At 54.7% G+C, this 9,953-nt stretch overlaps 1 protein-coding gene and 1 long non-coding RNA gene across 2 annotated transcripts in view; one reads left to right on the forward strand and one right to left on the reverse strand.

The window, feature by feature from the left end:
- Window positions 1–9,953, reverse strand: part of RP1L1 (retinitis pigmentosa 1-like 1) — a 42,638-nt gene that overhangs the window by 2,504 nt on the left and 30,181 nt on the right. The window contains exons 3-5 of the mRNA XM_014534303.1: window positions 7,237–7,864; window positions 4,626–4,761; window positions 13–2,787 (exon numbers count right to left, since the gene is read on the reverse strand). Coding sequence (XP_014389789.1) covers window positions 13–2,787; window positions 4,626–4,761; window positions 7,237–7,864 — 3,539 coding nt within the window. The remainder of the gene's footprint in view (window positions 1–12; window positions 2,788–4,625; window positions 4,762–7,236; window positions 7,865–9,953) is intronic.
- Window positions 5,298–6,716, forward strand: LOC106724977. The gene is made up of 2 exons (XR_001360800.1): window positions 5,298–5,713; window positions 6,407–6,716. It is a non-coding gene; the product is annotated as an uncharacterized LOC106724977 (long non-coding RNA).

Below are 9,953 nucleotides of genomic sequence, written 5' to 3' on the forward strand. Positions count from 1 at the left end.
CGACGACGCCACACCGCCACGAGGCCTGCAAGGTGCTCAGGAGCTCCTGGTACCGAGAGGAGTCTGTGAACCTCGCCTTGGCGGTGGGAGACCCACGGTCTTCATTGAAGAAGTGGAGCCTGGCGAGGCAGGTGATGAGGGCCCGGGCAGAGTGGCCGAGCCTCCTGCCCTCCGGGCCGGACACCTCGGGCAGGCTGCTGGGCCGACCCTGCTTGGAGCCCATCAGTGCCTTCATGATCTGTATGGAGACAGAGACACTGCGGGGAAGCACACACTGGCTCCACCCAGCGGCCCCTTCACCTGCTCCAGCCTCCGCGGGGGCTTCCGCAGCCCTGCTGGGAGGAAGACCCTCTCCTGGCTGGGGACCAGCGTCACCAGTCACCGGGAGGGCTCCCTCTGGGTCTGCCTGCTCGCTGGTGGCCCCTTCCAGGGACGGTCGTCTGGCCTGAATGGGCTCCTCCAGGCCTTCTGGGGGATGTGTGTCAACAGGGTCCTCCGTGGGGCCTTCCGGGCCATCCCCAGCCACCTCCATGCTGTCATCCACCATCTCATAGCTCAGGGGCACGGGCTCCTCCGGGATGTTGCTCAGCCATCCACGGACCACGGCTTCTGGCGAGGCCCGGGGCAGAGCACCCGGCGTCACGCGACCACTGTCCTCTTGCTCTTCCAGGTCTTCCCCTCCACCAGCGACCTGTGCCTGGAACCTTCTCCCAGGCCGGGGACCTGGGCTGGGGCTGCCCCTTCTCACTGCTCTGACTGCTGTCCCCATGCCCCCTGACAGAGATCTGGGGGGCCCTGGGCGCTGCACGTCTAGCGGTTCTTCCCCCTGCTCGGCGGCCCCTGGCACCCAGTGAGCACCATGGTCTCCATTGCTGCTGCACGAAGAGTGTTTCCTGACAGGGGGCCTTGCCCTGGGCGGAGTGGGACAGTACCCGCTGCACACCAAGCAGGGCTTAGAGAGGGACCCCTGGCTGCCCTGAGGCTGAGGGGCCAGCAAGGCCTGCGTCTCACCACCATGGGCCCTGCAGGCCCGGGATGTGCCCATCTGTGAGCCGCAGCCCCCTCGGTGGGCTCCTGGCTTGCCCCCCTCATGCTGTCCAACTGGCAGGCTCAAGGGCCGGGAAGCTTTGAGGACACCCCCTGCCTTTCCTCCCAGGCCACCTCCTGGGGAGCTGAGAGGGTCGGATGTGGTGGAGAGTGAGTGTGACCTGAACTCGGTCTCGGCAGAGGGAGAGAATCGGGGGTAGAAATTGGAAGCACAGTCCAAACTGCTCACAGGAGTAACAGGGACACTGCTGACCTCTCGTGCGTTCTGGGAGTTAGGAGAGGCCAAGGAGGGTGGCCCTGGGTCCTGGGAGGCCGGATTCCTGGCGCTAGAGGAGCTTCCAGAAAAGCGTGGTGCTGGGTGGGCTGGGCAGAGCCTGCCTGTGCTGGGGGGGCCCAGCATTGGCCTGGACACAGGTGAGTCGAGCGGGCAGTGGGTGTGCCTCCGGCTGTGGAGCTGCCTGGGGCGGCCTCTCTGGGCCCCTCGGCCAAGGCCAGAAATGCTGGGTGAGGACAGGGCACTGGCTCTGCTCTCCTGCTCTCTTCTCCTGCCTGTGGCTGAGTCGCAGGTGGAGGCCAGGGAACAGCCTTCTGCAGTGTCCCCAGAGCCCAAAGGGCCGGAAGCCAGGGGCAGTCTCCTCCCAGACCCACCCCTGGGCTGCGGGGGTCCAGTGTCCTGTTCACTCCCCTCCGCCCGTGGGTCCTCGTTCCTCAAAGACGAGGGATTCGCAGTAGAGGAGCAGGGTCCTGCCCCAGGGGTGGCCTTCCGTGGGGAAGTCACCGGCCTGGTCCTGCTGGCGTGGCCCTGGTGCCGCTCACCCCTTTCACTGGACTCCTCCTGAGCCCCGGCACTAGCTGAGGCGTCAGAAAAAGTACCTGCCGCGCCTTGGGCCCTGGGTTCCGGGCAGCGGTGGCCCCTGCTGCCCGGCCCTGCTCCCTCTGGACCTGGGCCCTCAGCAGCCTGGGGTGTGCCACCAGCTTCCCACCCTGATCCTCTCTGGGGGGCAGCCCCGGAGGCCAGGTGCAGGGCACAGCTGGCCATGCTGCCCTCTGGGGACCTGGAGCAGCAGGAGTTTGGCTCAGAGCCCTCGGGGGCTCTGTCACTGGAGGCAGGGCTGCCGCTGTCCTGGCTGCTTCTTTTCCTGCCGGCCACCCCTGGGCTCCAGGGGCCCCTGCAGGGGGAGTGCTGGGCCAGCCGGGACCTCCCCCAGGAGGCCGTCCCCTCTCTCTGGGCGGTGTACAGGGGGTTCGTCCAGATCTCATATCCGGACCCTGGCTGCCACTGGCCTCGCTCACAGGCTTCTGTGCATCCTGCCTCTCGGGTCCCCAGCCCCTGTGTCCCAGGCTCCGAGGAGCCCCCAGGGTGGCCCTCCCACACACAGTGGAGGGGGTCTGCCTCCCTGGGAACAGGGCCCTGCCCACTGGCCCTCCCGGCCCTCCTGGGCCACAGGATCATGTCGTTGCCAAGTAGGTGGAAGCGGACTTTCATCTCCACAGACAGGCTGCCGTCCTCGTTCAAGTGCACCTTCTTCTCCACGCCATCACGGGCCACCAACGGACCCAGCTGGGCAGGCATGTCCTGAGGGTGCCTGTCGGGAGCAGGGCCCACCCTGGTGTGATGCGGGGACACCAGGGGGTCGCCGAGACCAGCCCTCTCTGACAGCAAGGAAGACCGCTGCGGCCTGCTTCCCGGCCTGGACCTCGAGTGGGTCATGCTTGGCTTGGCCTTGGGGCCCCAGCTCCCTGGCACACGATGCAGAGGAAGAGAAAGAGGAAAAGATAGTGAGCGGCTGGGGCAGCTTTAGGGCAGGAGCAAAAAGGCTGGACAGGAGCCTCTCGCACCTAAACACCCTGCCGCCTCCAAACCACACAGCAGGGCAGAAACCATTCTAGAACAAATACCCAGTCTGCTGTTTGTGAATCTGCATAGCAAAGTGAGATGAACTTGAAGCCTGAATTCAGTCTCAACCCTGCCACTTCCTATTTGTGTAGCTTTTGGCAGAGCCTCTTTTCTGAGCTGTAAAATAGGAATAATGGGCCCTGGCCGGTTTGGCTCACTGGATAGAGCGTTGGCCTGTGGACTGAAAGGTTCCAGGTTCGATTCCGGTCAAGGGCATGTACTGGTTGCGGGCACATCCCCAGTAGGGGGTGTGCAGGAGGCAGCTGATTGATGCTTCTCTCTCATCGATGTTTCTAGCTCTCTATCCCTCTCCCTTTCCCTTCCTCTCTGTAAACAATCAATAATATATATATGAATAATGGTATCTATTTGGAAGTGTGTTTGGACAATGCAAGGCAATGCATATAAAAACTTCCTAAAAACAAACAAACAAACAAACAAACAAAACTTCCTGCAGAATGGTGCGTTCTCAGTAGACAGCAGGGGAGGCCGGCAGAGTAGCAGTGCTCAGCGCTAACTCCTAGCCCTGCTCACGCCCGCACACCCCCAGCAGTAAAATCAATAAGCTGCTGCATACGCACCTGATTGCAAACTGTAAAATGCTTTGCAATTATTAGTGGTGATTTATCATCCTGACACTCATCAAGCTTTGGAGTTGATAAATGATTGCAAGGAGGACCTGGACACACAATAGCAGGTCCTGATAGTCAAGCCTACACCCCCCCCCCCCCCCCCCGCTGCAAGAGCTACTGCAGACAGAAAGAAATGAACCTCAAGAAAGAATGCAGCCCTAGCACTTTCTCATTTCATCTCCTGAGCTAACACGTGACAAGAGGAAGGGGCTAGTGGAGGGTGGGCCTGTGGCCAGCAAAAGAGCAGACCACCACGAGTGCATCTGAGCAGGAAGAGGTTTCGTAAAACTGCGCTTTCATAAGCACCGAATGAGAAGGGGGGCTCCTCCAGGGAGGGGCTGTGGCTAAGGGGTCTCTGTAGCTCTATGCCTGGCATGCGGCAATCACTGACACCATTATTGTCATTTCTCAACAGCTTTTCACAAAGGATATTATTTGTTGACTTGCCAAAATTTGCCTATTGCCATTCCAATAACTTTGCTGAAACTCTTCTTCTATAATTGTTAATTGTGCTTTCAAAAGAATGTGTTGTTTTGTTTTTTTAAAATAACAAACCCTAAACTCTGGCACATAGTAGGCCTTTGGGTGGATATGGTGGGATGTTTAGATGGATGGGTTGGAAAGATGATTGATGGGTATCATTCGTTTTAGCCCATTTGGCCCTCACTGTTGTCTAAGAGAGTCGTGGCCCTTAAAAGATGCAAATGCCACATACCTATAGCTCATGGCCTCTGTAATCTCATGCCCACCATCGTCCTTAATAAAGCTTATTTTAGATCCTGGAAACTTAGAGTAGAAGATCTCTTCCTAATCCTTAATCTCTAAATACCACACTTCCCTCTCTCATACCCCAGTCAAATGCTCAACCCGGTCTAGGTTGATGGTGATGTGATGAGGAAGAAGAAGCAAGAGAGACCCCAAACAACTGGCTGTCCAAGAATTGGTGCCAAAGGCAGGATCCCTAAATTATCTAGAAGGAATATCTGCCCAGCTCTCCCGATCCACCATTCAGTGCAAACCACACTGGGGAAACTCCAACACGCACTCACCATTTTTGTTCCTTGACGTCTGCCCCGATAAAGTTCCAGTCCCACTTCTTTTGGCACCTTCCGGAGGTCTGAAGGGCTCATGGCCGGCACACACCAGCACCGAGGGGCTGCGCAGCAGAGCCTTCAGAGAACCCACCTGAAGAAGGAGAGTGTTGAGTCAGGAGGCCTGGTCTGCAGAACCTCCCTTCTGCTCGGGGAGACACAGGTAGAGAAAGAATCCCTCTCTCTGGCCCTTTCCTGATGTTGGCCCATTTCACCCCAGATTTCAGATCCAAGGGAAGGATCTCCATTCATTTGCCATAACCAGTGCGGGACTGAGGTCCTACCCCCTGATCTTCCTCTCCACCTACACCCTCCTGTAAGAGGCTGTGGATTAGAGGTTATGCTGGATGCTTCAGCTGGAAAAGACTTCATGAAGCTTTGGTCTGCTTCCCTGCCCACACTCATACCCCCCCAGAATAGGCATTTTTTAAAGCAACCAGCTTCCATATGGAGACCTGATTCACTATTCCACCTTTTCCCAGGCAGAGCCCTCTCTTGGGTTTGATCTGTGTTTTTCCAGTGTAATCTGAGCCTGTCGCCTCTGCTTCTGCCCCTCATGGAGTGGAGAAGAGCAAGGCACTGTTCTCTGTACAGGGACCCCTTCCATCCCAGTCTCCTCTAAGGAAGGGCTCTCCAGCTCCTGCCCAGATGCTCCTGTCATCCCCTTCCCGCCCAGCCACAGCCCCACCAGCTGGATGTCCTGGGCTGAGAGTTGCGTGGGCAACATCAGTGCTGGGTTGCATTCCAGGAAACAGGTCCCTGCTTTTAGAAAAACCTCACCTGGCCCCCGAGGCCCCTGCATATCTGAGGGTTTGTACTATTTATAGCATTACATTGTAATGAGCAGTGTTGGGGAATTTAGTTCCATCTTTAAAGTGCTGAATCTGCTCTTTTTCATTCTCTCAAATTAGAAGGGTATGTTCATTAACAAGGAAATGGAAACAAAAGAGAGAACGCTTGCAGCTTCTCCTCCCACGATGACATTCAGTGTGCTGTCCACCAGATCTCTCAACCCAGTTCATCAAAAGTTGGTCTCAAACTACCAGGTACTTTTCTCTTTTGGTTCAGATCACTGGTCCATTGCACAAATGCAAATGTGGGTGACCCAACTCTACCAATTGCAGATGTAGCCATGCTTCTAGAAAATCAGACTTTTCCAAGGAAGAAAGCAGAATTCAAAGCGAAATGATGCTCCCTTTTTAGAAAGAGATAGAGGTCTAGGACTCATGAGGAAAAAAAAATAATATTATTGAGAGTGTCCATCCAGTTGAGAGCCTGCAAACGAATAATCAAATAATTGTGACACAGCCTGTCCTGGGAGCAATGAAGTTGCTTTGTTTACAGAAACGCTAATAGCTCTGTAGTAAGTCTATATGGAAATATGCTAATTTTTCCTCCAATTAATTTATGTTGCACCTGCTCTCTCCCTCTCACAACTGTAGCCAATTGATGGTAGGGACCCAGTCCTATTTGTCTGTAACATCTGCATGCAGCACATGCTAGAGCACCGCCAATGCACCACAATTCAGAAGTGTTCTTACAGCACAACTCTGAAATCATGAAGGCGGGCCCTAGCATTCCCAGCCATACAGCTGTGAGCAAATGACTTAACCTCTGTGCCTCCATTTTCTTATCTCCACAAATGGGATAATATTGACTGCCTTGAGAGTCGGTGTGGTGGAGGCTATGCCCTAGATTCATCAATGTCTAACCCACTGTCTTTCTGGTGTGCGTCCCAGTCCTGCAGGACTTAGAAAGCTCTAAACACATTATCAGAGACGGTGGCAGCTCCGCAGCAATGGTCAGAGCCGGCGTTCCAGTGTCCCCGTGCGTCAAGGTGCACATGCGGCAGTTTCCAGACCTCAGCTTCAGAAGCCTGGATGCCACAGCCGAGATGCCAGCTTGAGCTCAGTGATCACAGCAGCTCCAGGCAGAGGTAGCAGCTCCCTCAGAGTTTCAGAGCCATCCTGTAGCCCAGACTTCATCCCTCCAGATGTCTGAAGATTCGGAAGCCCCCTGATGCCTTGTATTAAACTGCTTTCTGCTTAAGGTACATCGAGTAGTTTCTGTTTCCTGCACTGAACTCTCACGCAATAGATTGGATAATAGGAGAATTGGAGAAGAAAGTCATGAAAGTGTGCAAGGCAGTGTCTGGGGCTCACTAAGTGCTCGCTAAATGATAGCTAATAATATGAATAACAATTGTCTGATTAACTGATGAACGCCTCTACCCTATCTACTTTTAATTAGCTGCAGGGCAACAGCTATATATATATTCCCCATTTATTTCAGAGAGGAAGGGGGAGAGAGAGAGAGAGAGAATCATCAATGATGAGAGAAAAATCTTGAGTGGCTACCTCCTGCATGCCCCTCACTGGGGACTGAGCCCACAACCTGGGCATGTAATCGAACTAGTGACCTCCTGGTTCATAGATGGACACTCAACCACTGAGCTACACCGGCCGGGCAACAGCCCCTCTTTTTAAGGATGACCTCCACATCCCATCTAAGTATTTTGCTCTGAGGTCCAGAGAACTTTTTAAAGAAAACATCATGCCCGACAGCCTACCTTTTCCCCACTGGGCGTGTACACCTGCTTCACGGGGAAGTGCAGAAGGCCTGTGGCTCTGCTGAGAAAGGCCGACAGGCTCCTGGTGTCTCTGTGACTGAGGACCACTGTCTGCTGGAATCGAGGGTCCCCATTCTTAACCAACATTATCCTCCTTGGGGTTTTAGGATTTTTCCGGGAAGAGGATGTTCCTGGCCCCTCGCACTGGTCTTCGACATCCTGGGACTGCTGAGCAGAGGGACTTCTCTCCCGCGGCCGGCCTGGCGCACTGGAGGTCTTGGGCAGCTTCCTATCGGAGCAGAGGTAGCAACCACCATCCTCTAGCTGCTCCAGGGCGCTGAGGCCATGCAGGCCTCGGGGCGTGGTGACAGAGCGCACCCCAAAGGAGAGGGGCACGCGCTGGGAGAGCTCATCCATCAGCGTGCCCAAGCTCTTGAAGGTGCGTTGGTGGACAGCCAGGCGAACCCCAGAAAACCGAGGATCCCCTCGCTTGAGGAAAGTTATCTTCTTGGCTGGCGTGACCTGGGTGACAGAGGGGCTCCGGGCCACAGAAGGCAGGAGGCACTCGCGGTAGCTTGGGGCCTGGGCATCCCTTGGGGTGCTGTTCATGGCGTGGAGGCCCAGGCAGCTGCAATCGATCAGAGGAAGAGAGTCAGAGAGTAGCCCAGAGATTCGTCATTTTCTCTCTCCTGTTCGAGACAAAGGTGCTTCCTGCCCACTCCAAATTTGTTCCACTCTGCACTGTATGGGCAGGTTAATTCATTTTCTAAAGTATTTTTTTTTATTTCAGAGAGAGAAGGAGTGGGATAGAGAGATAGAAACATCAATGATGAGAGAATCATTGATTATCTGCCTCCTGCACATCCCCCACTGGGGATTGACCCCCGTAATCCAGGCATGTGCCCTGACAGGGAATAGAACGGTGATCTCCTGCTTCATAGGTCAAAGGTCAACCACTTAGCCAAGGCAGCAGGGCAAGTTAATCCATGTTGATGGAATAGAATGAAGGCCAAAGGTTTGGCATCGGATAGATGTGAGTTCAAATTCCACACCGCACCCCCCCCCTTTACTCCATGTGACCCAGGAGGTGAATGACATGCTCTGTGGTGGACCTGCTTGTTCGATGCAGCCACATTCACTCTGTAGAGTGGTTACAATGAGTAAATGAGTTTATGCAGATAGAGCACTGGGAACAGAGCAAGCACCAATACATCTTGATTCCTTTCCTTCCTCTTGCTATTTCTCTTACTTGACTCTACCACCTGAACTCCTTTGAATACCTTGGGGTTTATCTCCTAAAGAGGTGGGTAAATAAGGAGAAGACCATAGAATACAGATGCAAGAACACAGGGCAAGCAGTCAGGAGGCCTGGGCACCTTGCCCACTCTCTCAGTGCCAAGTCTCATGTGTGGCCCTGGGGGATGCCCGGAGAGCTGAACTTTCATCCTTCAACTACCGGGTGAGAGGGTCCCAAACCCTTCAGGGACCAGAGTGCAGACAAGGAGACTTGTAACACAAAGAGGATGTCACCACTCGATGTTGTGTGCTTTCTCCATTCTATGGTGATGTTTGCTTTTCTATGAAAAGAATGCCCTCCTTCCCATCCTCCAAAGTCTTTGGAAGATGCTGATGAATCCTGGGGTGAACCTCAGCCCACTGCATGGACACTGGGGGCTCAGGCCTTTCATGGTTGGGTCAAGGCCATTTGTCCAACTGCTCATTTCTATTCCCACTGGTGGCGCTCACTGCCTCACCTGGAACTCCTGCAGAAGCCTGACTCTTTCTCTCCAGGTCACCACACCATGCTCTGTCCTGTGTACCTGCAGGCCAAGTGGTCCTGAAACCCAGGTTTTACCTAGATGTTTCCTGTGCTCCGACCTCTTCAAGAAGCTGGCAGTGTCTGCAGAAAAAGCTCAGACCCTTTATCCCACAATTCGAGGCCTCGCAGGTCTGCTCCTTAAGCCTCTCCGCTCCTGCTCTTTCCTACAGGAAGTCCCCGCTCCAATCCAACTGCCTGTCTCAGGCCACCCCACCCTTCTGCACCCTGCCTGAGCTCCCCTCCTTTGTGGAACTTTCCCCAGCTCCCAATTGTGGGGCAACTTCCATGTTCAGCATGGTTCCCTGACATTTCCCACATCCTGGGCTGTATCCTTCCTGGCCATCTACCCCAAGGCCTGGGAGGCAAAACCAGTGCTCCCCGGGGCACCCAGCCCCAAACTTGGCACATAGCAGGGACCCAGGAAATTAATACTGATTAATAAGGCAGGTGTTTCCCAGAGCCTCCTACAGCGCCCAGGCCTGCCAATAAGCTGATAGTTGAGTAATTATAATCCGGTGAGGAGTCGTCCCTGCTTCCATGTGGTTCAGACCACGCCAGACCCTCGCTAATGTGCCTGCCGCAGCCATGGTCCCTGCTTACAGTTCCTCCAGCGCCCACATCTCCCTTCCTTACCTGCCTCCCTATTTATCCCATTCCTCTGACGGGGAAGGATTCTTCTCTCATTTTCAAAACCTTGGTGCACAAAGAGGCCTTGTAATCCTCGCTCATCTCTGGCACCAACTTTATAATTAGCTTCTCCAGCCTCGTCCCTCCCCACTAATCCCTTTAAGCCGCTGTCTCAGACCTCCCGCTCACAGCCCTGCAGCTGCCTGTGCTGCTACTCCAAGTGCCTTCCCAAAGGACTAACTGTTCTCCCCACTGGATTTTTATTTTCACT

This window comes from Myotis brandtii, unplaced genomic scaffold (genome assembly GCF_000412655.1).
Source record: "Myotis brandtii unplaced genomic scaffold, ASM41265v1 scaffold1282, whole genome shotgun sequence".
Classification (NCBI taxonomy): Eukaryota; Metazoa; Chordata; class Mammalia; order Chiroptera; family Vespertilionidae; genus Myotis; species Myotis brandtii.